The 26,292-nt window shown below is 51.5% G+C and overlaps 14 protein-coding genes across 14 annotated transcripts; 6 read left to right on the top strand and 8 right to left on the bottom strand.

Moving 5' to 3' along the window:
• Positions 1-1,067: 1,067 nt before the first annotated feature.
• Positions 1,068-2,233, top strand: GGS25DRAFT_515845 (alcohol dehydrogenase GroES-like domain-containing protein; the record flags this gene model as incomplete). Its single annotated transcript, XM_049263126.1, has 2 exons — positions 1,068-1,353; positions 1,497-2,233. The coding sequence occupies 2 exons, from the start codon at positions 1,068-1,070 to the stop codon at positions 2,231-2,233; spliced, it is 1,023 nt and encodes a 340-aa protein (XP_049113078.1).
• Positions 2,234-3,117: 884 nt separating this feature from the next.
• GGS25DRAFT_534652 (PR-1-like protein) lies at positions 3,118-4,167 on the top strand (the record flags this gene model as incomplete). The annotated part of the gene is made up of 1 exon (XM_049265798.1): positions 3,118-4,167. The coding sequence occupies one exon, from the start codon at positions 3,118-3,120 to the stop codon at positions 3,883-3,885; it is 768 nt and encodes a 255-aa protein (XP_049113077.1). The 3' UTR covers positions 3,886-4,167.
• GGS25DRAFT_450771 (glycoside hydrolase family 43 protein) lies at positions 4,168-6,307 on the bottom strand. Its single transcript, XM_049258827.1, has 2 exons — positions 5,081-6,307; positions 4,168-4,941 (listed from the first exon to the last, which is right to left on the bottom strand). Exons 1-2 carry the CDS (start codon positions 5,558-5,560, stop codon positions 4,216-4,218), a joined length of 1,206 nt encoding a protein of 401 aa, XP_049113076.1. The 5' UTR covers positions 5,561-6,307; the 3' UTR covers positions 4,168-4,215.
• Positions 6,308-6,770: 463 nt separating this feature from the next.
• On the bottom strand, positions 6,771-7,373 carry GGS25DRAFT_525453 (uncharacterized protein; the record flags this gene model as incomplete). The annotated part of the gene is made up of 1 exon (XM_049264786.1): positions 6,771-7,373. One exon carries the CDS (start codon positions 7,371-7,373, stop codon positions 6,771-6,773), a length of 603 nt encoding a protein of 200 aa, XP_049113075.1.
• A 758-nt stretch (positions 7,374-8,131) lies between these two features.
• GGS25DRAFT_525452 (uncharacterized protein) lies at positions 8,132-8,578 on the top strand (the record flags this gene model as incomplete). The annotated part of the gene is made up of 2 exons (XM_049264785.1): positions 8,132-8,401; positions 8,474-8,578. 2 exons carry the CDS (start codon positions 8,132-8,134, stop codon positions 8,576-8,578), a joined length of 375 nt encoding a protein of 124 aa, XP_049113074.1.
• Positions 8,579-9,521: 943 nt separating this feature from the next.
• Positions 9,522-10,013, top strand: GGS25DRAFT_525451 (uncharacterized protein; the record flags this gene model as incomplete). Its single annotated transcript, XM_049264784.1, has 1 exon — positions 9,522-10,013. One exon carries the CDS (start codon positions 9,522-9,524, stop codon positions 10,011-10,013), a length of 492 nt encoding a protein of 163 aa, XP_049113073.1.
• Positions 10,014-10,377: 364 nt separating this feature from the next.
• Positions 10,378-13,501, bottom strand: GGS25DRAFT_507253 (trichothecene efflux pump). The gene is made up of 8 exons (XM_049262376.1): positions 13,050-13,501; positions 13,002-13,004; positions 12,559-12,735; positions 12,414-12,495; positions 11,820-12,320; positions 11,522-11,763; positions 11,380-11,466; positions 10,378-11,321 (listed from the first exon to the last, which is right to left on the bottom strand). The coding sequence occupies exons 1-8, from the start codon at positions 13,053-13,055 to the stop codon at positions 10,641-10,643; spliced, it is 1,779 nt and encodes a 592-aa protein (XP_049113072.1). The 5' UTR covers positions 13,056-13,501; the 3' UTR covers positions 10,378-10,640.
• Positions 13,502-14,281: 780 nt separating this feature from the next.
• On the bottom strand, positions 14,282-15,671 carry GGS25DRAFT_534648 (enoyl-CoA hydratase/isomerase). Its single transcript, XM_049265797.1, has one exon. It carries the CDS (start codon positions 15,133-15,135, stop codon positions 14,305-14,307), a length of 831 nt encoding a protein of 276 aa, XP_049113071.1. The 5' UTR covers positions 15,136-15,671; the 3' UTR covers positions 14,282-14,304.
• A 19-nt stretch (positions 15,672-15,690) lies between these two features.
• Positions 15,691-17,012, top strand: GGS25DRAFT_450580 (carnitinyl-CoA dehydratase). The gene is made up of 2 exons (XM_049258823.1): positions 15,691-16,419; positions 16,504-17,012. Exons 1-2 carry the CDS (start codon positions 16,032-16,034, stop codon positions 16,965-16,967), a joined length of 852 nt encoding a protein of 283 aa, XP_049113070.1. The 5' UTR covers positions 15,691-16,031; the 3' UTR covers positions 16,968-17,012.
• On the bottom strand, positions 16,993-18,505 carry GGS25DRAFT_450559 (HotDog domain-containing protein). The gene is made up of 4 exons (XM_049258822.1): positions 18,163-18,505; positions 17,919-18,066; positions 17,675-17,818; positions 16,993-17,605 (listed from the first exon to the last, which is right to left on the bottom strand). Exons 1-4 carry the CDS (start codon positions 18,286-18,288, stop codon positions 17,058-17,060), a joined length of 966 nt encoding a protein of 321 aa, XP_049113069.1. The 5' UTR covers positions 18,289-18,505; the 3' UTR covers positions 16,993-17,057.
• GGS25DRAFT_450626 (uncharacterized protein) lies at positions 18,192-18,636 on the bottom strand. Its single transcript, XM_049258824.1, has one exon. It carries the CDS (start codon positions 18,548-18,550, stop codon positions 18,311-18,313), a length of 240 nt encoding a protein of 79 aa, XP_049113068.1. The 5' UTR covers positions 18,551-18,636; the 3' UTR covers positions 18,192-18,310.
• On the bottom strand, positions 18,506-21,042 carry GGS25DRAFT_450697 (uncharacterized protein). The gene is made up of 2 exons (XM_049258826.1): positions 20,679-21,042; positions 18,506-20,608 (listed from the first exon to the last, which is right to left on the bottom strand). The coding sequence occupies exon 2, from the start codon at positions 20,587-20,589 to the stop codon at positions 18,724-18,726; it is 1,866 nt and encodes a 621-aa protein (XP_049113067.1). The 5' UTR covers positions 20,590-20,608; positions 20,679-21,042; the 3' UTR covers positions 18,506-18,723.
• Positions 21,043-21,233: 191 nt separating this feature from the next.
• On the top strand, positions 21,234-23,542 carry GGS25DRAFT_450674 (acetyl-CoA synthetase-like protein). The gene is made up of 2 exons (XM_049258825.1): positions 21,234-21,590; positions 21,675-23,542. The coding sequence occupies exon 2, from the start codon at positions 21,712-21,714 to the stop codon at positions 23,407-23,409; it is 1,698 nt and encodes a 565-aa protein (XP_049113066.1). The 5' UTR covers positions 21,234-21,590; positions 21,675-21,711; the 3' UTR covers positions 23,410-23,542.
• An 11-nt stretch (positions 23,543-23,553) lies between these two features.
• Positions 23,554-25,774, bottom strand: GGS25DRAFT_507243 (uncharacterized protein). Its single transcript, XM_049262375.1, has 6 exons — positions 25,740-25,774; positions 25,586-25,679; positions 25,215-25,531; positions 24,928-25,158; positions 24,272-24,828; positions 23,554-24,216 (listed from the first exon to the last, which is right to left on the bottom strand). The coding sequence occupies exons 3-6, from the start codon at positions 25,239-25,241 to the stop codon at positions 24,213-24,215; spliced, it is 819 nt and encodes a 272-aa protein (XP_049113065.1). The 5' UTR covers positions 25,242-25,531; positions 25,586-25,679; positions 25,740-25,774; the 3' UTR covers positions 23,554-24,212.
• Positions 25,775-26,292: the final 518 nt, after the last annotated feature.

Raw genomic sequence — 26,292 nt, 5'->3', positions numbered from 1 at the left:
TTGACGCATTCGTGGATATAAGGTGACAGGCTGGCTGGGCTGCGAGATGACTTTGCTTAATCCGATACTAACATTTGAACTTATAGGGGGGGCATCGGATTTGGAAGATTTTTGGGTTGGTAAACCCGAACCGATGGGGGAGGATGGGGACTCTAGGCAGCCGGATTAATTACATGTCGGGAGTATGTGGTTCTTTGTTCTCGCTAGGTTATACATAGTCATATTACCTACCTAGGTACATAATGTATTACACCTAGCTAGTTGGTAGTGGGCATGTAAGCAGTGGATGGGCATCCATGGGCATCTGTACCTGAAAGCAGTTCCCGATAACTTGCATTGGGTCCTTTTACCTAGGCCTGGTGCCCAGGCGACCAATGACACACAGGCATGGGGGATATCTGGTGGTGTTGATATCTTAGTGGCGCAAGTATTATCGACAGCTCGAAAACCCAGACCATCGGCCAGGTCTGATCGATTCATAAATCTGAGACGGATTTAAGTTGCGTGTCGTAAAGACCGCCATTGGCTCGGTCTGGGAAAAGATGGTGATGAGGGGGGGAAATCACCTTCGAATAGAGAGATGCTCGTTCGTATTTTACTTTTGTGAGACTGAGAACTGAGACGTACATACATACGTTGATGCACAAGATAAATAGTTCGGGTCTTTCCCACCACATCAATATCGACCTACTATACCGACTTGCTTATTTTGTAGTATCCCTTACGAGTTGCATACCTGTGGTAGTCACGACATCATCGTTTTCTTACATACCTACCTACCTAGGTACTCACTTCAGCCAGTCAGCCAGTCAGCCAGTCCCCCCCACACCACCGCACGCCATATATAAAAATCTTCAATGCCAAAGCCCTCCTCCCAGTGCAAAAGAACCGGCGGCAAAACCTCACACTTTAAAAGCAAGCTTGGGTTTCTCTCCAGATCGAAAACAGACTCCTCCCCCCCAAGCACTTCCGAACCGTTGGATTCGTCTAAGGAAGCTGGTACCACAACCACCACCACCACCACTACTGCTACCAATACTGCCGCTACTACTGGCAATACCAACACCATGGCCTCCTCCCTCCCCAAAACCTACAAGGCCGTCGTCTTTGAGCAAAAAGGCGCGCCCGTCGTCTTCAAGGACGTCCCGCTGCGCGAGCCGGGCCCCAACCAGGTGCTCGTCAAGGTCCTGGCGTGCGGCGTCTGCCACACGGACCTCGCCGAGCACGCGGGCTCGCTCGGCAACGTCTTTCCCCGCGTCCCCGGCCACGAGATTGTGGGTGATGTGGTGGCGGTGGGCAGTGGCGTCACGCGGTTTAAGGGGGGCGAGAGGGTCGGTGGGCCGTGGCATGGTGGTTAGTTTTTGCTTTTTTTCTTTTTCTTTCTTCCAGTGTTATTACCTTATTCTTTTTTCTTTCTTTTTTTTTAGGGGGAGGGACTATGATTTTTTTACCTCTGGTATGATTAGGGTGGTACCACTACTAACACACACCCACAGGCCACGACGCCACCTGCCGCCCCTGCGCCCGCGGCCAGTTCCAAATGTGCGACGCCAAGGCCATCAACGGCGTGACGCTCGACGGCGGGTACGCCGAGTACGTGACCCTGCGGGCCGAGGCCGTCGTGCGCGTGCCCAACGACGCCGACCCCGCCGAGACCGCCCCCTTGCTGTGCGCGGGCGTCACCGTGTTCAACTCCCTGCGCAAGCTGCGCGTCGAGCAGGGCAACGTCGTCGCGGTGCAGGGCCTCGGGGGGCTCGGCCACCTCGCCATCCAGTTCGCGAGCAAGATGGGCTACCGCACAGTCGCGCTCAGCTCCGGCGACACGAAGCGCGGCTTCGCGGCCCAGCTCGGCGCGCACGCCTACGTGGACACGTCGAAGGAGGACCCCGTCAAGGCGCTGCAGGCGCTTGGCGGTGCCGCGGTCGTCATTGCGACGGCGCCGAACCCGAAGGCGATGGGCCCGCTGGTCGCGGGGCTGCAGGCGGGTGGGAAACTGCTGGTGCTGGCGCCGGTGGGGCCGGTCGAGTTTAATACCCAGATGATGGTTAGTAAGGGCCTTTCGGTCCACGGGTGGCCGAGCGGGCATGCGCTGGATGCGGAGGAGGCGATTGCGTTTGCGAAGGACTATGGGATCAAGTGTCTTGTCCAGAAGTACCCGCTCGCGAAGGTGCAGGAGGCGATGCAGGCGTGTGAGGATGGGAGTGTGCGGTTTAGGGGTGTGCTGCTTCCGTAGATGGGAGGGAGAAAATGAGGAAACTTTGTACACGTGGAAACAACTTGAATGAACAATAAAGAAAAACTACTATTATGCATCTGGATTCTTGCCTATTTTCAAGTTTTTTATGTAGATGGTAGAAATCTTAACATGCACGATAATATTGATAAATGCCCTATGTACAGGGGCTGCAGGGACATGGGCAGGGGCAACGGCAGCTAAATATCATGGGTCCCCCAATCGCGAGGTGTTTCCCCTCAGCTGTGGGCTTTACCAACGATAGGCCAGCAGCCAACGACGGCGATCTCCCCAACCGCTACGTCATCCCACTCAAGCGTTAAAGTACTTCCTTACATCACATCCATGGATATTTACCAGGTAGGTACATCAATAATAGAAACTTACCAAAAGCTTCAAAAACATCGAATCCATGACCTGGTTTCTAGACCCTTAGCCGCCCGCCAGTTGGACATCGCCCTTACTGGTAAGAAAAATGTAGGTACGTATTGTGTAGTGAAACAGGAAACAGGAAACAAGAACCATTCGACATCTATGGCGTCGCCAATATTCGGTTTTTCGCCTCTTAATATAGGTAGCTATCTCTTAGTGTCTTGCTTCTTCCAAGGTCGCATGGTATGGCCTGCGTATCCATCATGACAATATCCCATATTAACCCAGCTGCCCTCCTTGTTGGGAGCGTGACTGGATGGTCAGTATTAATGGCCTTTGTTCAGTGACCAGATCTACAATCATCAATTCATTATTATAAAACTCTTTTATCTACCTAGATAAAGAAGGAGCAGTAACGCGATTGTATATACACCACCTCTTACAGGCTGGATCATCTTGAGTCGTCAATCAAGTGTTAATTTCTGTAGCTTCTAAACTACCAAGCCATCCCAATGTTTTTCACATTTACTTCATCACATCACCTCATCCCTCCCCTCCACCTCCTCATCTTTACCATCTCCCAGCTACAGCCCGTCTCCAGCCAATCCACAGTAACCATAACCCTCGCCCCCGCGATCCCCAGCACCGCGCCCTCCTTCGTCGACCCCGCCGCCTTCACCAGCGCCATCCTCAACAGCACCAACGTCTACCGTTCCGCGTACAACGCCTCCTCCGTGCGCTGGAACAGCACCCTCGAGGACTTTGCCTCCTCCTACCTCGCCGCCAACGCCTCCTCCGACTCCGACTCTGATGATGATGATGGGGGCAGTGGAAACAACCTAGAAAAATGCACAATGCAGCACTCGGGCGGCCCCTACGGCGAGAACCTCGCCCTCGGCTGCTCGACCGCCGGCTCCTGCGTCGACATGTGGGCCGCCGAGGCCCCGCTGTACGACTACGCCGCCGCGCAGTTCACGCACGACTCCGGCCACTTCACGCAGCTTGTCTGGCGCGACACGACGGATGTCGGGTGTGCGGCGCATCTGTGTCCGGGGAACTACGGGTGGTATCTTGCGTGCGAGTACTGGCCTCGAGGGAACATTGTGGGGGCTTTTGGGGAGGAGGTGGGGGAGCCGGTTGAGGGGGCAGAGGGGGTGGTGGATGGGAGTGGGAATGTGGGGGGCATGGGTGCGGGTGCGGGTGTCGAGAGGAGGAGCTGGAGGACGAGCTTGGGGGTCGTGGGTGTGGCGGCGGGGGTTGTGGGTTGGGGGATGGTGTGAGAGAAGGTGTTGAGGACCTCGGGTAGGTATTAGGTGGCATTGACAACGACGAAACGATATTGTATGATGCACTGTATGAAATCTGTATTTATATTATTACATACCTACATCTTGACATTTGGACAAAACAACATAGGAAGGAAGGGATACAACGGGATGGTAGAAACTGTGTATTCAGGGTGCAAAGGGCAAAACAGGGGGCACGGCGTCAATCGATCACTTTTGGCTCTTTAGGAATTATACTCATTATTAGTCATTTATTCTATCCGAATACATACATCATGACCTAAGGTACCTATGCATTACTCGTCGTTTCATTCGTTCATTCACTCACTTCGTCGTCAACGCCTGCTGGCCAGCGGGCACATCAAATGGTCCATTCTCCGCCAACGGGAACCTCGGCGTGCCGTCCTCATTCCACGTGAACCTCTGCACGCGCGCGGTGCGATACAGGTCCGCACCGGGGTTCGCGGTGGTCTGGGCATGGTAGACGAGGTAGTTCTCCTCGCCGTCGGGGGAGGTGGTGAAGCTGGCGTGCCCCGTGCCGTAGACGCCCGCGACGGTGTTCTGGTGGAACACGCAGCCGGCGCGGTGCTTGCGCCAGGACTGGTACTCCATCGGGTCGTTGCCCACGAGCTCGAGCAAGCCCAGGCAGTAGAACGGCGTGTTGACGCGCGCCGCCGAGTACACCACGAAGTGCTGCCCCGTCTGCGGGTTCGTCAGCTGCTGCGGCCCTTCGTTGGTCGCGAGCCGGATGGGCCGCCCGTACGGCACCTGCTCCCAGGGCTCGTCGGGGATCGAGATCGTGCGCCGCTCGAGGAGGGTCGAGTTCACGGTCCACGGGTCCGACATCGCGGTTATGCAGAGGTTCGCCGGCCACGCCGAGTACTTCTGCTCCCAGCACGAGTAGATGTGGTACAGCTTGTCCTCGTGCTGGAAGTACGTCCCGTCGATGGCGAACTGGTCGTACGTGTCTAGCATGGGCTTCATTTCGTAGTTTGCCGTCCAGGGATCAGGACCATCTGCCGCGAGGACGAACATGCGGTGGTTGATCGCCTGTTGTGGTGGGCCATATTCATTAATATTTGCTCAACAGGGCATAGTTTTCCAGCCTCGGAATTAAGAGAGGGCATGGAATACAGTGAAAAGGAAAATAAAGTAATAAGCTCAATCAGATCTAGGGACAGATACTTACGGGGCAGTTGATCGGACACAGGGCATCTAGCAAAGGCGGTGGGTTATCCCCGTCTGAAGTGGCAGTGAAGATGATGTACCAGGAACCGGATATGTTGTGAATCTCCGGCGCCCACAGGCTCGTCGACCATGGTTCGCCGCTAGTGGGATCGGGGACAAACACCGCACGGGTCTCGGCGTGGTCCCAATTGTCGGTGAGGTATCGCGAGCGTCTAAGGGTGATGTTCTCGTTCGTCGTGTACGTGAACAGGTACCAGTCCTCGCCGTCGGCGGTGTATTTGGTCATGAACGGATCGCCAACATTGACGGTCATCACCGGGTTCGAAAACGTCGCATTGGTGGTCTTGTCTGTGCCGATTTTTGAGAGGTCCCAGTCTACACTGCCAGCCTTATTGGGGTCGAAGGTTTCTGCAGTGACTGCCCCTATACCCAACAACGCAGTGAGGGCGGTGGTGAGATGGGTGAAGAAGGGTCCCTTCATCTTGACTTTGCGAACGAAGCTCAGATTTGCCCGTTACCTAAACTGGCTTAAAATGATGCTGAGGTCTGGGACTGAAGAGCAGGAAGGTTCCTGCTGCTGGGAACCTGGGAACCTTCCATCTTAAATATACTTCCAAAGTTCCTTGTCCAAGGGTTGGGCTTAGAGCACCTTCTTCCCTCCCAAGTGGGTGGTGCCGATGTTGTGGAACAGCATTCCCCGTTCCTGCCCGCAACTTAGCATAAGCGGTCTGAAAATCAGCTCAGGCAGAAGCAAACGCCCAGGAATAAGGCGAGGGGTTTGATTCGCGGGAATGAGGTCAGATATGCATAGAGCAGCGAGGTATTTCGTCTAAGTGCCAGGGGTGACCCAAGTCGAAATCCTTTCGTACGATCTTGAAATGGCCGAATGGTCCCAGATCAACGTTGCACTTCTCCATCTTTGCCAATATTTTGGACCTGGGGTTGATGAGGAGAAGAACTGCGGGGGGTGGCTAGCGGGGTAGCTACCCGGTATGTTGTGTTACTAGAGGCCGGTTGTTTGTTCCCGGTGGTTTGGATAGTCACGATGGAACGCTAACCAAGGCCACGAGGTGAGGAGATGGAATCATGATTAGACTCTAGTCTCCCATAAACTTTCATCACTTTGAATTGATACTACGTAGTAAATAATTCTCAGAGACAAGCTTCCAGAGAAGACAAGTGGGTGACATCAACGATTCATTTGACAGGAGTTAGAGAGTGGTCCGGTTTGCTGTCCGGTCACTAGAAAATGAATTATGATCGACGGGCTTGAACAAATGTATTACCTAGGTCTTAGGTAATCACTACCCTAACAATTACCCCGATGGACCGAGAGCCAGAAGCCATCCAATCAGATCGACGATCGATTTCCTATAAGGGAAATATACTCAGGTACATACTAGTAGGTACTAGGTACACATGCGTATAGGCATTGGGTATATTCTATGTCTTACGAATGAGATAATTACATACTACGGAGCACTGATAATGCAAATAAGACAATCTTGCCACTTCAGCGATATATCTATTCAAAGAACGATCAAGTTGTTTATATAAAAAAGAAAAGACATCCATGCCCCTTTCACCATGCTCTATTCATACAGCCAACTATTCTAAAAGCTCCCCCCTCCCCCCGTCCCCCAAGAGAGTACTATTTCCTGTCCCCAATATATCCCGAGCCGCCCTCAAGCTTAAGCCTTCGCCCTTACAAGGATGGTACCGTACATCTCCCCCGCAGATGAAGTCAAAAAGTACCTAACCATGGTCCCCTTCTCCTGCGCATCCAGCACCGCCTGCGTGAGGACTGTGTACAGGTCGCCGGGGGAGACCCCAGCCAAGAGCGCGGGCCAGGTGCAGGTGTCGGGGGCGCTGGGGTAGCCCGTCGTGGCGATGATCTCGAGCTTGGCGTCGCCGTACTCGGCCGACACCAGCGTCCCCGTCTCGCTCGTCGTCGTCGTGATCTTCCGCCATATGTCCGACACCGCCTCGCTGATCACCGAGGTCCCGAAGGCAGCGGGCGTGCCCTGCTGCCGAACGACGGACCGCCGCAGAACGCAGCGCGCCGTGCTGAAGAACCCCGTCGCGGCGTTGCATTGGTCTTGCGGCCCGGCGCGTGCTTCGAGACCCGCCATGGTGGCGGCGGCACGGCGCTCGGTGAACCCGGCACGGAGAGAGGGCACACTCGCAGGGGCATCTGCGCGCACGAGGTTGAGGGAGGGGTTGGTGGTGTCGGCGTTCGCAAACACGACGTTCGCGCTGATGGCGAGGAGGCCGGCAAAGTGGGAGAAATGCATGTTGAGTTGGAATACTAGCAAATGCTTTATAAATGTGATATTTGACAAGGCTTTTGAGGCGATTAAAGGGGTTCGTGGGTGGTAATGCTATGAATGTTGGAGGATGAGGATGAGGATGTGAATGTCTAACAAAATTCACGACCATTGCCGTTCTATAGTCCAACTTATATATAATCGAGTGTCTGGTTATTGTAAGACTACCTATTTCAAAGATCCTTGAGATTTTAGACATGGAGAGTTCCAAAATTAGGTACGTAGTATTTCTGATCTCCCCATCATTAAGGCTGACGCTGATTTCATAATCTTGGCCTCCCTCTCTGTAAAGCGTCAGCGGATGATCCACATGCACCTAGGGTCCTCTATACAAGGGCGCTATAAGCCCCTTTTATTTTTCTGTTATTTTTCCATCTTATAGTACCTGGTCATAATAATCTTGCTGACGCTTTATACTGATTGTTCTATGAACCCCACAACTAAACTCTTAGAACTCTAAGGCCATGAGAGTGTATCTATTTTTACAACAAGGCGATGTGATGTCGATAGTATATTCATCTATAACTAGGTAAGTAGGTGCGGAGGTAGGTAGATTGCAGTATATAAAAAGGGATCTACATCATCAGTTGCTATCCAATAACATCCATCTCTCTGAGTTACCTCACAACCAACAATTTCACCAAGTCTTCCCATCCACTCACGCAATTTTCACATCGAAGTTTTTCAAGTTCTCAATATATACCTATACCTACATAGCATCCAACATGGTCGGCTTCTCCACCCTCAAGATCACCCTTCTTAGCCTTGCTGCCAGCGTCCCTCTCGGGGCAAACGCCGCAGACTGCTTCGGGAGCAACTTTAAGTTTTATGGCAATCTTTACAATGACGCGTGGGGCGCTCGCGGCAACCTATGCAAGAATGGTGGCAGTGGCGTGAGCTGCAACCCAAGCAACACCTACTGCTCTGTGACCAACGGCAATGTGATCGCGAGCTGGGTTGGATCGAACAAGAATGATATGCTTGAGAAATGCTCGGTGAGTTCATTGAACCCTCTCTTTCATAGAATAAACTGCGATAGTTTGCGCTGACCAAGTAACCTCCCCTAGGATGCGTTGAACAATATCATCAACCAATGCGTATACAGCAACAAGCCTGGGGGAGATTTCGTTTACAATTATAACACGTGGACCATCGCAGTGTTGGACAGGTAAAACGGAGTGCTGGATGAGATGTTTGTAGTATAGCAGGTGGGGGGTTTGGTATATTGAGGTTTTGTATTGCTTTGAGCTAGTTTTGTGTCGATGAATAGGGGTGCCGTGAATACTAGGTAGACTTTCTTTAACTCTACATGAACCATTTCGTTATACATTGCAGCGTAGTTGATATATATGGGTGCACCTGTCAATCGCCCCCGCCTATAATTACCTAGTACCTATAAGTTATGTGGTTTAAACATCTAGCCTACCTACCTAGGTACTCTATGATACACTCTGTTCAATCGTCCAAACGTGCAAACAATCAATACCTTTGAACGGCTATCAAAATACACTTGGTACCTTAGGTGGACTTGAATATTTCTTGGCATAGATTCTTGGGATATTCAAGGTCATCAGGTATACATGAGGTTAGTAATATGTGGTTTCGTAAAAGAGTATTAATAACGTGCTTTTTGATAGCTTATTATGTGAGGTAACAATTCGAACTAATTGCTTACATACGTTTAAAGTCCTTTTGCGTTGCTAATTACCCCTGACAGGCAAAGATTATATTCTGGCGTCAGCTAGCATAGCTATAAGGCGCAACATTTTTATAGTGCTATAATCAGATAGATGGAATCATCATAAGGCATGGCATGTGGAGCTATGTGGTAACGGGCAGCTTTGCGGCTTTCCGCGTCTGACGTCGTTCACAGGGGCAGGGAGAACTCCTAGAATCAGCATACTATGGGATATTGGATATTAATAGTAAACTACATTGCACGCGTGAATGAATGAATTCATATATATTTGATAACTTCTACTTACCTACATACTTCTTTACTCATTCCTCATTCTCAACATCTACATCCCTGATAACCATTGCTTCCAGTTTATCTTTGCAACTACCTATTACATTTCAAGTTCCCAACACCAAAGAAATCAAACCACCTACAACATGAAGACCTCCGCATTCGCCTTCATCGCCCTCTCCTTCTTCGGCACCTCCCTCGCCGCACCCCCCACCTCCTCCCTGCCGTCCTCCTCGCTCGACGCGCGGGGCCCCTCGGGGATCAACAACAAGGGCAGCGCGCTGTGCAAGAAGGGGTCGATGCAGGACATCCTGAAGCACGTGGGGTCGCTGCCGGACTTCCAGCTGTACAAGGACGGCGAGCACATCATCTGCTCGGACATCAGCAGCGGGACCGGCGGCACCTGCCTCTTCTTCCAGAACACGGGGCAGACCCACCTCGGCGCCGAGGTCAAGGAGCTGCTCACCTACCTCTCCCAGCACAAGAACACCGACGGCTGCGGCAGCATTCCTGTTACTTACCCCCCGGATGTGGGAGGCATCAATGAGCTTAGCTACGCGGGTTATCTGACGGTTAACTATGTCGCTAATACGGATAACCCTTGCCCGCCCGGTGTCTGCGGTGCGACGAATTGCTGAAAAGGGGGATATCCTCGCGGGGGTGAGAATGAGAGGGCGATGAGATGATGATGAGCCGATAGATGTATGATACTGCGGAAATCGAAGGGGCTGGTATGTTGGGAAGGTGAAGGGGAAAGAGAGAGATTTCACTCTAAGTTGTTCATTTGGTCGATATTAGTTGGGTTTACGGTAGCTTATACAATGTATGTTTTTTATACTCACTCACTTGATCCTCTTGTGCCTGAGAGTGTGAAGCGGCTCGAATGAGACTGATAGCAGACCCGGTATGTACTTTGGCAATGGTTGTATAGAAGATAGACATATATTACTACGAGAAAAGAGGAAGATCAGAAGTTCTTCTTCGTTGACTTACCCTGACTGACCCGATATACACTTTGCTCATGTCTAAGTAGGTAGGTACCTGGAAACCTTTTAACGGCTTCTCATATAAATGACATGACATATCTCGTGGTTATAAAGATGGGGTTGGATACGTGAAAGCGCCAAATAGGGGTATTATTGCTCGTACATCTACATAACAGTCGTCATCCTCCGTAACGCGGCGAAATGACTAGGTACTAAATACCCAGCTAACCCCCAAATCCATCCAGTTTTAAAGGCATATGTGATAGGCATTTTACCTACTTAGGCCAATACGTTCTCCGAACTGCTATCCTTCCCAATCACCTTCCCGTGCATCTTGCGCTCGACCTTGTCGTTGAGATGCCTCGTCGCATCCTTGGAGAAGAGGCATCCAACGATAGCGATACCTCCGAACCCAAGACTGGCTAGATACACGGTCTTGAAAGCCTGCGAATATGCCTCAGGTAGAACCGCGGCGACGGCAGCGCTGATCTCAGGGGTCAGGCCAGGGAATGTGGCAAGCTTGCTCTTCAGCACAGCGGCAACGAGGGCCGGGAGCTCATCGGCGGGTAGACCGGCGGCTATTGCTACGGGGCCGATATTCGCAGGAACCGTCGTGGTAAGACGGTTGGTCAAGATACTGCTGTACACGGCAACGGCGATAGAGCCACCAGCCGAACGAATCGAGGCCAATAGACCGGACGCAAGGCCGATGTCCACCGGTCTGCAGAAGAGAGGTGCCAACGCAAGAGCGCACACCTCGATAACGCCGACGAAGAACGGCCCGATCATCGTGAAGGCGATGCCGGCGTTGAGGGTTTGCGGGGTGAGCGATGCGCAGGCGCCGACGAACGCGACCATGGAGAAGGTCGAGAAGATGATCCAGTACCGAACATTTCCTCCCCACTTCACGAAGAACCCACCAAAAGCCTGCCCGAGTGCTGTCGCGCTCGCTACCGTGCACTGTGTTTGCTGTTAGCGAGAAGATCACGATGTCCCCCTTTCATCCCTGAACACTTACCGAGATCCAACCTCCATAGGTGATATCCTTGGTATAGAGTGCCATGACTTGCTGAGGCCATAATAGCACGGCGGAATAATAAGACATCTAAAGCCTATTAGCTAGTCCCCCCTAATAAGAGTATGTGTTCATTGCTGCTTACCGTGGCAACCGTGGCGCAAGCGACGAGACTGATGAAGCCTCGGTTGGCGAAGAATTGAACCGGGATTGCCGGATACGGAAGGTCTGCGTAGGCTTCGTAGACAAAGAGCGCGATGAGGAGAACGGCGCCGATGACGATAGAAGAAACCGTCGCAGCCGAGTTCCATGCGTAGATCGTTCCTCCCCAGCTCACTCCCATTAGCAGCAGAGTAAGTCCTGCGGTCCACATGAAGATTCCAGCGTCTAGATTCCATATCAGCCCTTCTGGTCAGACGAAGATAAAGTATAAATGGACTTACAGTCGAGCTGCTTTAGCAGTTCCCTCTTCGTCTTCTTCTCGTGCAAGAGGTCGAAAGTCGGCGGGTGGTAGAAGAAGAACAGCAGTATGATGGCTACGGAGACCACAATGATGTTGAGGTAGTAGCACCATCTCCATCCCATGTTCGGGTGCTGCAAAACCGCTCGAGCTATCATAGGCCCGATGCCGGCAATAGGTGCGTTGGTCATAAAGATCAACGACAGCACCATCGGGCGGTGCTTGTTCGGTACCAATTCACCCACTGCCACGTTGAAACTCAGCTGAACGGTCTCTCCTAACCCATAGATTGCGCTGCCGATGATTAAGCTGTTGATATTTTGAGCTGCGGAGCAAACAATGATGCCAATTAGGGCAACAATGTTGCCGCCAATGAAGAACCATCGTCGCCCGAATAAATCTGATAGTCTGCCCACAATGGTGTATGTGAAAGATAAAGCGAGAGTTCGAGCAATGTTAACCCATGAGATATAAGGGCTCGGACCTGATAATCTGTCAGTTTCACCGACCTCTCAACCCCCCCCCCCCCCCCCCCCCCCCCCCCCCAGTCCTCTCATCCGTCACTTCGTGAACTTACCTATATCGGCGTTTATGTAGGTTAACACATTAGTTGGCAAGAGTAAGAAGATAAAAGCTGATATCGCCGAGAGGCAGAAACCCTGATGGCCGGATTAGTCGAAATAAACAACCACGATCGTGGACAGACAGTCTCTACTACTCACAGCTGACGCCCCTAAGAAACCGACCGAGTAGAAATAGCCCTGTGGCAAAACGTTTCCGCGCGCCTCTGATCTGATTGACGACGCATCGTCGTCGATCTCTTTGTCGAAACTAACGACGACGCGATCCTCAGACTGCGCTCCGTGCTCAGACTTTCTGGGCTCCATGACTGAACTGATGCGAAGCAAGGTTTAGACGAGAAGAATTAATTTATCGAGTTTTGCTGCTGCAAGCCGGGATGATGAAAGAAAGACAACGGCTGGCTCTGGAGACAGAAGCGCAAAACCTCGACGGATGTCGAAAGGGATCGACAAATGGGGAGGGCCGTACCTAATTAGTACCTAGAGGTGTGGTGAGCTCACTGTGCAGTGAGGATGTGTGCCTCTTTGGAAATATTTGGGATCCATCTACTTTGCTACTTGGCGCCTTACAATGGTTCAGTCCATAGGAGTGGGATGCATCGATTCTCGCCAGGGATCATCCATCGCGAACTTACCATACTTAGCAGCTGCTGTTGTCACTACGGCATAGTATGTACGTCCATATCATGACTTGGGGCATGGTAGATGGTCACTCTTTGGTACGGTGCGGACAGATGTCCCAGAATGGGAGGGGATAGGCACGGATTCATCGGAGAGAAAATACACATCTGGCATGCGACAAAACTCAATTCGGTCTGACTCGTGTCAATGCCCTGGGTTTGATGATGAATATGATACCTGTCTGGACTCTGGCCCAATGGAAGCGACTTTTACATAGAAGAAAAGCAGCTCATAAAAAAAAAAAAGAGAGGCCGTGTATCATCCCGAACGGACAACGTCCATGCATTAGCTCGGCAAAGTCGTTAGGGGAAGTTCAGCGTATTTGCTAGCGAAGTTTGGGGAAAGGATTTGCGACTTGGATGCTACCATACCCCAGCAGTCGACGGCATCCATCCCAGTCTCGTTCTCCAGTCTGAGGAATAGTTTACAGATTAGGTGATCCCAACATGCTTCTAAATGCATACGCCAAGACGAAACTGTCGTGAAGGTCACTGAGGTCAGTGAGGTGAGATCCGAAACCCCTGAGCGGACTAACTACAATATCCACTCTCCAGCCTACCTATCCTGCTATACTACCTAATTTGGACGTTCGTGGCAGTGAGCAGCCAACCGTTACATCAGATTGCCTTTCTTTGTTCACTTATTTATACACTAGCATGCCTAAGTGGTAATAGCGTAGGCACGCCACTGGGAATATCTTGCCGCAATCATCCGAATTAAAGATTCCCACGATCCAATAGTATCGAGTAATGCCCACGATGCCAAACCCAGTGCCTTGCGCTAGGCACTTGCTGGGTAGGGCTGCTCGGTAGGTAGGTCGTTAGTGAGGAATTACGAACGCCCGCGTGGGTCCTTGATAGGCACTGCTGTGCCTCTTCCTGGTAAGTACATACAGCTACTCATTTCAAAATCATAGCCAATAGCTCATCCTTCTGGCCTCCCAAGCCAACCCAGATACACTATTCGCCGATGCTGTTCAGGGTATGTGTGTACCTGGCAGACCTGACAGCCCTGGTAGCCAATTCTGTACTATGGTATGCATATTGTTTCCGTTACAGAGATACGATTCGACATCGAAACGACTCAAACGAGTCGTGAACAATGGTTGAGCCGCCCATGACTGACTCGAAAGCCCGCCCCCCCTGCCTCCCTCTCTCCCACCTACCTGCAAACCCAACCACCTGGTAGGTAACTATCACTCACAATCTACAACCTACTCCCCTTCCACCTCGGCTCCCTCTTCTCCGCAAACGCCTTGAGCCCCTCCAGCATATTCTCCCCCCTCTGCAGCTCCGCCCACTCCCTCTCAAGCGTGCACTCGACGGCGCCCTCCACACTCGCCACCTCCCACCCCTGGCGCAGGCCCGCGCGCGTGCACACGATCGCATCGGGGCTGTTCCTCGCGATCATCTCCGCATACCTGACCGCCTCCTGCACCACCCTCTCCCGCGGAACCACCTTGTTCACAACCCCCCACATCTCCATCTCCTGCGCCGTGGCGTCGCGCCCCGTGAGCGCGAACTCCGAGGCGCGCTGCAAGCCGACGGTGCGGATGAGCCGCGGCAGCGCGCCGCCGATGGCCGCGATCCCGCGCCGGACCTCCGGGAGGGCGAAGCGCGCGTCCGCCGCGGCGACGACGAGGTCGCAGTTGACGACGAACTCGCAGCCGCCGCCCATCGCGAGCCCGTTGACCGCCGCGATCACCGGCTTCTTCCCCCGCCGCCGGCTCAGCGGCGTGAACGCCGGCGCGTTGCCCATCCTGCTCCCCGGGTCCGCGTCCGACGACATCGAGGAGTTCCACTCCTTGAGGTCGGCGCCGGCGGAGAAGGCCCGCCCCGTCCCCGTGATCACGGCCACGCTGAGGAGCGCCTCTTCGTCGAACCATTTCCACACCGCGTCCATCTCCCATTGCGCGGCCGTGGACATGGCGTTGAGCGCGGAGGGGCGGTCCATGCGTATTAGCAGCACGCGGGGCGCGGGATAGGAGAGCTTGAGGAAGGTAGGTGTTGGCGGAGGGGGTGTTTCTGTAGGCGCCATTGTGAAGATGGTGTTTTTTTTTTTTTTTTTTTCGTATTTTTTGATTTAGGTGAGTCTAAGTTGTATGTCCCGAGTTGTGATGTTCTCCGGGAAGACGGTAAGTTAGATCCAATATGATGTTGTAATATCGTGACTTGTTTAGAGCCTCTCTTTTAGAGGTTATTGCTTAAACCCCAGCCAATTCTCGGGTTCTTGGTACTTTGGCATATGATGATAGTATTTTGGCTGACGCGAACGCGCTTCCTTTGGTTCCTATATTCCTATTCGCCAAAAAAAAAAAAAAAAAGAAAACACGCGGCATTCTAAAGGAAGCTCTTCCTCTCAGTATCTTTGCAAAGCTGCGCTGCGGTGAGATAGTACTATATCGAGTGTATGTACGTTGCCTGCCACCCACTACGTAGGATGCCGAGTGCTACTTTAAATTAAACGACCCTGGATCCTGGTTGTTAGTTGGGGTAGGGGTCGCTTGTGCGGATACGGAAGTTCGTGAGTTGCCAACAGGGGGGCTTCAGGGCCCACCTCGTGGCATTTACGGGCTACACGTACCTATCGGCACTGGCTAGGTAGGCACTACGTAGGTGTTATCCAGGTGCATACTTGACCCGGAAGAAGTGGCCACTCACTCACCCACTGCCTATCAAGGTAGGAACCGAGGCTCGAAAGGGGGAATCATTACCTAAATTGTGCGGCAAAGCATATCGACGCCTAGATATGATAGGAATATGAATACGTAGGTACCTACCTAGTACCAATCTACGTGTATGTAGATAGATACATGTATTCCAGACTCCAAATCGAGGAACCAAATCGAATAGGAAGGGAAATTCAGCGCGGATAGCGTACCTACCTACACAGCATCCAGCAGAAACACCACCACCACCACCACCAATCCCACCATGACGACCCCACGCACCAAAAACCCCGTGCCCTCCTGGCTATCGACCCCCTACCCCTCCGTATCACACAGCATCATCTCCTTCCCACGCCCGCACGTGCTCCTCGTGACCATCAACCGGCCCTCACACATGAACTGCCTCCCCGTCGAGGCGACGATCGAGCTGGGCGCGCTGTGGTCGTGGTACGACAGCGAGCCGGCGCTGCGGTGCGCGGTGTTCACGGGGGCGGGGACGCGGGCCTTCTGCGCGGGCATGGACCTCAAGCAGCGGCTCGACATCATCAACACGAACGACGTCGCGCTCGACTACCCGCGGGGCGGCTTCGGCGGCATGAGCAACCGCACGGGGAAGAAGCCGATCGTGGTCGCCTGCAATGGGCATGCGCATGGTGAGTACCTTCCCTACCTACCTACTATCTACTTTGATTCGAATTTACATTTTTTGATTTTAATATTGACTAATGCAATCCCAGGCGGCGGCTTCGAAATCGTCCTCAACGCCGACGTCATCTTCGCCTCCCCCAACGCGAGCTTCCGGCTCCCGGAAGTCCTGCGGGGCGTCGCCGCTCTCGCGGGCGCCTTGCCGCGGTGCATGATGCTCTTCGGCAACCACCGGACCATGGACCTGTGTCTCTCGGGGCGGGTCCTCAGCGTCGAGGAAGCAGTGCAGTGGGGGCTGGTGAAAGAAATCGTGCCGCAGGAGAAGCTGGTGAGTCGAGCGCTCGACTACGCAAGCGATATCGCGGCGCTGTGCCCGGACAGCGTGATCATTTCGAGGCTGGGCGCGAGGGAGGCGTGGGAGACGGGGGTGAGTCGGGCGACGATCAGGGGCCAGGAGTTGTATGCGGATGGGATGCTGAAGAGCAAGAATGCGGAGGAGGGGTTGGCGGCGTATAGGGAGAAGAGGGACCCGAAGTGGTACCCGTCACACCTTTAGGACTAGATGCATACATGAGTTTCTTTGTTTGCTATTTAGATATACTGTTATATTAGATCTAGCGCGCCATGATTTTATATATACGTCGATTTACAGCTTGCTCCCCTTCTGCTTTAGCGTAGCATACCCATTCGCCAGCGCGACCCGTCCATCGCCCTTGACGATCGTTTCAAAGACGACGTGATCGTGCCCTTCCTCCGACCTGACCACCCACATTCTCGTCTCCAGCTCGTCCCCGGGATACACCACGCTCTTGAACCGCGCGCCGTAAGACTTGAACCTCGCAGGGTCCGAATCGCCCAGCTCCTTCAATATCCCATGCGCGGCGATGTTCCAGGTGCCAAGCCCCTGCAAAATCGACCCCTTGAAGCCAGCGCGCTTGCCGAACTCCTCGTCCGCGTGCAGGGGGTTGTAGTCGCCGCACAGCCTGTACAGCAAGGCCTGCTCGGGGGTCGTCTTGAAGGTGTGTACAGCATCCGGTGTACGCTTGGGGATGGTAATGCTGGGCTTCGAAGGACCTCTGGGGCCGCCGTATCCACCCTGCCCGATCCCAAACGAGGAGGAGGACAGCTTTACGTAGGCGATGTTGGTCTTCGCGTCTACGAGCTCACCCTCCGACTCCAAGATCATAGCACCGCCTTTAATAAGATGTTAGTAATGCGCTCCATATTCTAAAATAGAATACCTAGGGGATAGGGGAATCGAACCCTTGTCATAGACGCCAATCACTTTATTACGGATCTCCAAATCCATTCCCTCAGAGCTGGCAGGGAGCGCCCGCAGGATCTCAATCCCCCGTTCACCGTCCACCGAGCGCTGGGCGTCAAACGGGGGCACACCTGGGACATCGGCTATACATAGGTAAGTTAGTATCAGGAATGCACAATAAGGAGTAGTGGGGGGAAGGAATAGAGAACAAAACTAAAATAAAGAAAAGCTCGGCTTTCTTACCGGTGACGTTTCGCGCAATAAAGTCATATACATCTTGATCTGTCCTCTTGAAGGCTAGATTGACCGGGAAGGTGGGAAAGGCGGCAAACTTAGGATGCAGCTCATATAGGAAATGTAGTTCATCCTTTTGCACACCGATTGCATTCGCCTTCATAAGTTCACTGGTTAGGCCCCGGTATTAAGTAATAACATTGAAGCTATTGATCGACCTGGTCTCGTAGCTACATAACATCAGATCACTTACAAATAGTAGAACATCTCGGCGGTTGTAGGCGCATTTTATCGGAGGGTATTGGTAGCCCGTCGCCTTTCGAAAATCGACATTATCGTATTTCCCGGAGGCGTTCTTGACTGGTTTGTCACTGGCCATTGTTAATTGTTACGGTTACGTGTTATTGGTGCCTAGTAGGTGTGAAGTATAACAATGATATATAATGTGAGTGAATGTAGTTGGAACGTGGTGGTTTATTGAATGAAGTGAATGTCTTGGAGTAATAGTTATGAATAGGAGCCCTGGAGGAGTGCCTCGGCATTGGCAGCCTGGAGCGGTTAAGTGTTACTAGTAGTAATGCCCCAAATACCCGGAGAAAGCCCTGGAGTGCAATACCAAAGTTGGGCCGCAGGTGCTGCATTATAGGGCAGGGGTGCGCTATGGGCTATTACCTACATAGTAGCTAAACACCCTAAAGGTACCTGCCTAGTATGGGAGTACAGAATTATGAAGGCATCACCATCATGGACCCGACTATGATTTATTCCAAATCTCATAATTCATATTCACATTTCACATTTCACATTTCACAATTCACACCTCCCCATCCAGAAACCTCAAAACCTTCCCTTCCCTTCTCCTCTCATTTTCCAACCCCACCAAATCCACCGGCAACTCAACATGTCGAGCCCTCAAAAACTCCGCGAAGCTTTTCGCGAAACCATCCAAGATACTACTGCTACTGACACCCTCTTGCAAAATCCCTTTAACAACGAAATGCACCGCCCACAGATGGGGGAACTCGCATCGCTCAACTGCGCACTTGCTATCCCAATCGTCGGCAAGTAGCTCAATTAGCTTGGCACTGGTCAGGAAAGAGCGAAGCCACGGCCAGGCTCTCACATCTCTTACCCAGAACCCCACGTTCGCGTTGCCTCCTTTATCGCCACTGCGCGCGAACACCAAGTCCCCGAGTGGCCTCGTTACCGTGCCGAAGACATGTTGGTACGGCTCCGAGGGTTCGTAGTTCCGCTGCGGTGGGATAGCTGTCGTGTACAGCGATGGGTCACTTGGCGCGACATCAATAATCTGGTCTTCTGCATCGGTGAATTGCACCGCCAAGCGAACTTTGGACTGTGGTATCAAGGCTGGGAAGTATTTCACATATGGTTTCGGCTCCATCGTCCTCCAGTCCATAGCCAGGTGCAGACCACAGTAGCCCTGCATGCCGTTGTAGAATATCGCTCGTCGGAACTGCGTCATGGTCTCCTTTTCCGAAGCCTGCGCGAGTAGACGAAAGTGTACCGTGCATTCCTTCTGAGAAGAGGGATTTGGATTCGAAGACCCGTATTTCTCGATACTAAAGGCCGTAAAGTCGGCCGGGTTGATCTGCCGCATCACTTGGTCTTTCAGGAGTCGGAACTTGAAGTCAGTGTCTAGTCCTGCGCAGAATCCCGATAGCTCGGCTTGCCATCCGCCTCGAAGGCAGATTGCCAGCTTGGTAGTCGGCGGCGGAGCGGAACCTTGAATTCCCGTCAGGCGCACTCTATCCTTGCCAACCTCTTCAAGGCGCGCTTCGTTAATGTCGGCGATGACATCGGGGTTTAGATATATGTGACCCTGAATCTCATATAACAGCTGTGCTTTGCAAGTATCTATCGTGACTACTCCGTTAGTACCCGGGGGCTTAGTAATGATGGCTACCCCATCGCTTGAGATTTCAGCAATCGGATACCCGACATGATGGAGTTGCTCGATTTCCCGAGCACCACAGTAGTTTCCCCCAGTCACGTAAGCACCACACTCGATCAGATGTCCCGCCATGAGACTGCCGGCTATTTGATCGTAGTTTGTAGATTTCCAGCCATGCCACCAGTAAGCCAGGCCCATGACCGGACTTGCATCGCAACATCGGCCGCATATGATAATATCGGCGCCCTCCTCCAGAGCACGCACAATCCCAGCTTGCCCCGTATATGCATTGGCTGCTAATATGTTTCCCTGGCTTGGATTAAAGATAGTATCACGGTCATCTAGATGTCTGATCGTGTCAAATTCACCTCGGACCAGATTATCCGTAACGTCATCACCTGCTACTGCCGCTACTCGAATATCATTGATTCCCAAGCTCTTAAAGTAAGAGTCCACCTTGGCAGCGAGGCCTTTGGGGTTCAATGCGCCCCCATCGTGAACGACTTTGATGCGATTGTGGGCTAGCAGTCTCGCAGCCTCGCCATTTTCCCACGCGAGCTGTTCTAAAAAGTTCGGCTCGTATCCCAACTCCGGCTGGGTCTGTAGCTCAATGGCCTTCCACGCAATGTTGAACTCGGCCAGGTAATCGGCGGTGATAGCATCTACTGCCCCGGACTTGGCAAGTCGGTAGACTTGGTCAATGCCATCTCCGATAGCTCCAGCAGCGTTACCAATTCTAATCGGTCGCTTGGGGCTTGTTAAGGTCATCCTCAGTTTCGCTTCGCTACTGATAACAGGAGGTAGTAACATGAAATTTCATCATAACGACAAGACCAGTTCAAAATACCATCACCTACCTCGGTAGTTACTCGGATAATACATACCTCCCTGTGATGGCACGTTCTGCGATGGACAGCTAGGTTACCTTGCAAGCATTTAGTTCCTAAAAAGAGTAATTGACCCCAACATCAAAGTACCCTTGAGAACGGTCCTCTCTGCCATATCGCGACTAACTCTTGGCGTTCAAGACGTCTCGATACACCAATTTCCGGTGGCGTCCACTAACTACTTCAAAAGGCGAATTTCGCCTAGTCATAGCTTTTCTAGTCGTTCTTCAATAACAACACAAAATCTTTAAATCGAATATAGCATAGAGTTGTCGTTTCAGGTGAGTTCGGGTGCGTACCGAATCAAGCTTCTTCTGCGTGGCTTGCAGAGAACAGAATCTAGAACATGTCTACCTACCTTTTTAGGTAGGCATGTACATAGTTCACGGGAGTCGTATTCTCTGAACCTTTATTACGGCCTAGCAAGCCCATGGCTGGGAGGGTCGATTCAATAAGCCCCGGTACATGCATAGGCACTGAGCCGTTGCCCTGAAGTTGGGATCTACCGGAATCCACCAGGTTAACGCACGTCCTACTGCTACCGTAACATCGCATACAATTCCACTAACTAATGGGTAGCAAGTACTTTGTACTTTGTACCTACCTACTGGGTAGTATGTAGAAATCCTCTTGCATTGTGCATAGCAGTACCTAGGTCGGCGATGATGGTAAAATCTTGTGGCCGAGCACCCACGTTTATCATAGGTAAATACGAAGAGAATACCTTGTTGACTAGATCACAATTGGGTTACTTAGAGGCGGATCTGCGGTAGATTCACCCTCAGATGCCACTATCATCGTGTCTGTTGCATGAGGTTGAATACGGATAGGAATAGGTCGGTGAGAATTCAAATTAACGACGTAAGATGACCCCTATGGATGATGGCGAGGTTTCAGCCAAAGGATTATCCTCTTAAATGTTCAATGCCAGATTACAATGTTTGGAAATTGATTGCAAGTACTCACTAACTTCTTCGTTGCGCTCATACTATCGGGGTCCAAAATGAAGATATATCGGTCTGGAACAATAGACATCCCACAGGATCTAAATTTGACAGAACTTCTTCATAAATCCGCGTACCCAGACCTTCCCGGGTCTCACTTGATTGCCAAGGACAGTTTAACAAATCGCAGCATAACCATCGGACAGCTACGCGACAGAGCTGGTAGGATTGCGAAGGGACTCCAGGCAAAGCTAAACCCAAACGACCAGGCGAGATGGGTAATCGCTTTACCAAATAGCGTCGATTTCCTCGAAATATTCCATGCCATACTCTGGACTGGTGGCGTCGTCTGCCCCGTTAACTATGCCCTTAAAGCTTCGGAGATAGGCCATGGGATTGCGGTTGCACGGCCGCATTTCGTAATATCTTACGGAGCAATAGTTCCTGTTGTTGAAGAAGCTCTACAAGTTGCCGAAAAGGAACTCGTTGCACAAGGAGTGAAATGGAAGAGACCTCAGATCATAACGATCATTAATAGGGCAAAAGGGCTTCGTCACTTGCCGGATGACTTCATTTCGACTGAGCAACTCCCAATTCCGCATTGGCCTAACACAGTAGATCGGCTTGCATCCATACACTTGTCGTCCGGCACCACCGGCGCGCCGAAAGGTGTTGAGTTGACACATTATAACTTCGTTTCAAACTGCTTGCAGCTAGTCGCTCACGATCGGGAGCAATTCAATCCAACATGTCGAACTGTGGCCTTCACGCCATGGACGCACATCGCCAACACCACATTACCACTCTTCTTAGGTCCCTACACTGGAATGATGCACCATGCCATGCCGAGCTACAACCTCGATGAATTCGCAAAGATAGTCGGGTCTAATCAAGCCACCACGTTCCAAGGCGTCCCTAGCGTGGTCCTGCAGATGGCCAATTCGGATATCACAAGTCGATTTGACTTTACTCGTGCACGCTACATCAACGTAGGAGGGGCGCTAAAGCAAGAACTCAGGGACCGTCTGTTGAGCAAGGCGCCGTGGAGGCTCATACAGGTGTACGGGATGACGGAGGCCGCGGGATACGTCGCGTATCAGAAAAGCAATGAAGCGCCACCCGATGGAGTAACTGGCAAACTGCTACCAGGTATCGAGGCATGCTTAAAGAAAGAAGGCAGTACGGAGGATGTGCCAGAAGGTCAGCCAGGCGAGCTCTGGCTCAGGGGCCCGAACTTCACGCGTGGATACGCTTTCAACGAGGAGGCGAACAAAAAGGGGTTTCCAATGAAAGGGTGGTACAACACGGGGGACGTCTGCACCATCGACGCGGAAGGAAGAGTCAGCATTGTGGGAAGGACTAAGGATTTAATCAAGTATAAAGGGTTCCAGGTTGCGCCGGCTGAACTGGAGTCGTACATCAATGCACACCCGAATGTGATTGAGGGCGGCGTGGGTGCGATCTGGGATGAGAGCCAGCTGACGGAACTACCGACTGCGTGGGTTATCCTGAAGGAACAGTTCCAGACTGAGGACGAGAAGAAGAAAGCATTGAAAGAGATACACCAGTCTATTGACAGCCAGGTCAGCGGGTATAAGAAGCTCCGGGGTGGTGTTTGGGAGATCAAAGCACTTCCTAAAAATGCGACGGGGAAAATATCGAGGAAGGAGATGGTCGCAATGAGAGACGGGCTGTGCTCACTTGGTGACACGCTTGGTGACGCACCTGCCGACTCGTCATTAAAAGCTAAGTTGTAAGGGACCAAGGGTGTCTACCATCTCGCCCCTTCCTTTCTCGATCCCTTCAAAATATACAGTGTACTTCTCATGCAATCTTTTTTCTTTTTTTCGGTATTGAAAGGAAGGAACGATATCTGGAGTTCAAAAACTTTCTAAATGCATGAAAAAGCAAACACAACTAGGTACCCATAAGGGTATCACGTGGATGGCTGTCCACGTGATACCTTGCCTTATTTAATCACTCTTATGTACCGTGTCTAATCTAAATTAGTGTCCAAGATAGATGTGTTCATGGTATTCTATGTTTATCAATGTTGAGTTGCGGGTATCCATTTTGGCAGCATCCAGTCACGAACCCCTTCCCACCAAGCCCGTACAAATTATCGCTCGCTCAGTAACCAAAATTGTGACTAGGTGGTCATCATCAAAAAAGCCATACACTCAGATATGAGCTAAGGACAATACCCCCCTCGCCTACTCTTTCCAGACAATAATACCCTTAGCGTACAGCCCCGTCATGATCCCGATCTTCCTTTCAGAATCGAAGGCAGCCGTGGAGCTAGTTGGGAACTCAGTCTCAGCGTAGAGGTGCTCCACGCCGCCTGCCTCAGTCCACCTCGACACCCAGGACGGGCCCGGAGCTGCGTCGCATAATTCTTGTTTCTCAAGATCCGCCGCCGCCTCCTCGGTGGGGGTTCTACAGTCATATCGACTTTTCCCATAGGAGTTAAGTAAAGGGGGAAAGGGATGACCGGCGACATACAAGGTCCCGTCCTTGGAAACCGAGATATTGTCTACCCAGAAGGGGAACTTGATCTGGGTCAGGTAAGTAAGCGTCGGGGGCGCCTTGGCATCTGTGGTGGGTTGGCTAAAGTTGTAGAGGTACACGGAGGTCTTGCTAGTCGAGGCCACGGCCAGGGTGGTGCTGTTCAGGAACTCGATGCCATTTGCGAAAGGGACACGCGCTACAACGCTGGCCTCGACAGCAGCAGTAGGGTCTTTCACCAGTTCTGATACGTCAACGTGGACGACAGTGCCAATTGGCAAAGACAGGTAGGTCTCTGCCGTTGCAAGGACACGCGAATATGCGATAGGGAAGTGATGGTCATTTGTGACTAGTAGCTCGTTGCTGTTGATAAGAGTTACCGAATTGGGACCGTGAAGGAGCGGGTGCCGGATAGTTCGGAAGTGAGTGGCCTTGGCTTCCTCTAGGTCCAACGAGAACATCTCAATTGTTGTGCCACTTTTACGATGGTTGGCAGCGAATAGCGTATTTGTTGCTTCGTCAAAAACTACACCCAAGGTGTGAAAATCCGCCCCGCCGTCATAGTTCAGGATCTCAATTCGGCGGAGGGTTTCCGACTCAGGGGCGTCTGGCCTTGTATAATCATAGGCATATAACTCAGCACCTGGTACATCACCTGGGCGGAAGATACCCTGTCCAAGATAAGTCAAAATTTGAAAACGGCAGATTATTTACGTTGAAGCGAGAGTAGTGCACATATCAAATGAAACATGGGGGTGATGGTAACTTACTATCACCGTATTGTACATCTCTCGACCAGGGTCACAGCTAAGGATAGCTATGCCCGCAGATTCAATGAGAAGGCCATCTTCACAGTTGCGAAATGTATCGGCGAACTTGATCTCATACGACTTGAAGTTGTTGATCTTAACAAACTGTCCCGGCGAGTTTGCGTACATCAACGCCAGCCTCTGGCCAGCATCATACAGACTGGGAAAGAGGGCAGCTACGCCCAAAAAGAACTACATAAACTTAATAACTGTAGGCTTTGTCCATACATATGTAGGGGTAGACTCACTATCGCAGCTTTGAATGCCATCGTCATCCACGTCAAGACAATATTGATGAACAAAAAACATATGCACAAGGCAGCTATTACAATTCACATCCGGATCCCGTGGAAGACCGGAGCGGTGGGCATATGCTGTCAGCGCTAATGGAGGATAAACCTGGTCGCCGTATGTAGGGGAATATAAGGGGGCAGGCCTAGATTGGTTGCTCATATATATATATATGGATACGACCCTATTTATGCGAGGTAAACCTGCATATTGCTAGCAATCACATTAGATGACACCGACATCACGATAATATAACGAGTAAATGACCACCTAGGTAAATAAGGCTGATAATATATTATTGCTATATTTATCTTACACATCATGATAGAGTATAGAAGTCGTAACGCGCTGTTAGGTGTACGAGAGTGATTCGGCGCCTACACGTGAAGGATTCATCGAATACCTACACGGACCGACAAATGGTCAGCTAGCTCCGAACTATTCCTAAGCTGAGTTAAGACATTAATATGTGTAATAAATAGGGACCCAACTGACTTAATATGTGTAACATTGATAGAAGCACAAAACCGACAGCTCATGAATCTTTGGCAAATGTGTACCTAATTAGATAATTTTCAGGCTTGTTTATCATCATCCCTGTATAGTCCACGACGATAAAGCCCCTTAGCAACATACACGAAGAGTACTACGCACGCAGTATCGTATGTGAAACGGCCGTATGCAAAAGAGCACGGCATATAGGAACAGAAGGAAATTATACGACAACGACAATGCTTTATTAGATGTCCATAATGGTTCTTAACGGCACCAGTGACCAGTCTCAATTTTGCGAAGGGAATAACGGCTTATACCTAACACCTGGGTAGGGATGGACCTACGTGTAACGGCCAACGTTATTCGGAACTGATAGGTTACGACGATCACAATTATCTTCAGTTACCTATGTAAGGGACACACATTCACGAGGCTCCGTGCAGACAATGACTTGACTTCTGTAATAATATGAACTAAAGGATTAGGGTCTAGTCTTCGACTCAAGACTCAGTCAACACCACTGGTCTTATCACCCGTCCT

This window comes from Hypoxylon fragiforme, assembly GCF_022984875.1.
Source record: "Hypoxylon fragiforme strain CBS 206.31 chromosome Unknown GGS25scaffold_9, whole genome shotgun sequence".
NCBI classification, from domain to species: Eukaryota; Fungi; Ascomycota; class Sordariomycetes; order Xylariales; family Hypoxylaceae; genus Hypoxylon; species Hypoxylon fragiforme.
The sequence above is the reverse complement of the archived record's forward strand: the minus strand, read 5'-3'. Positions and strand labels throughout refer to the sequence as shown.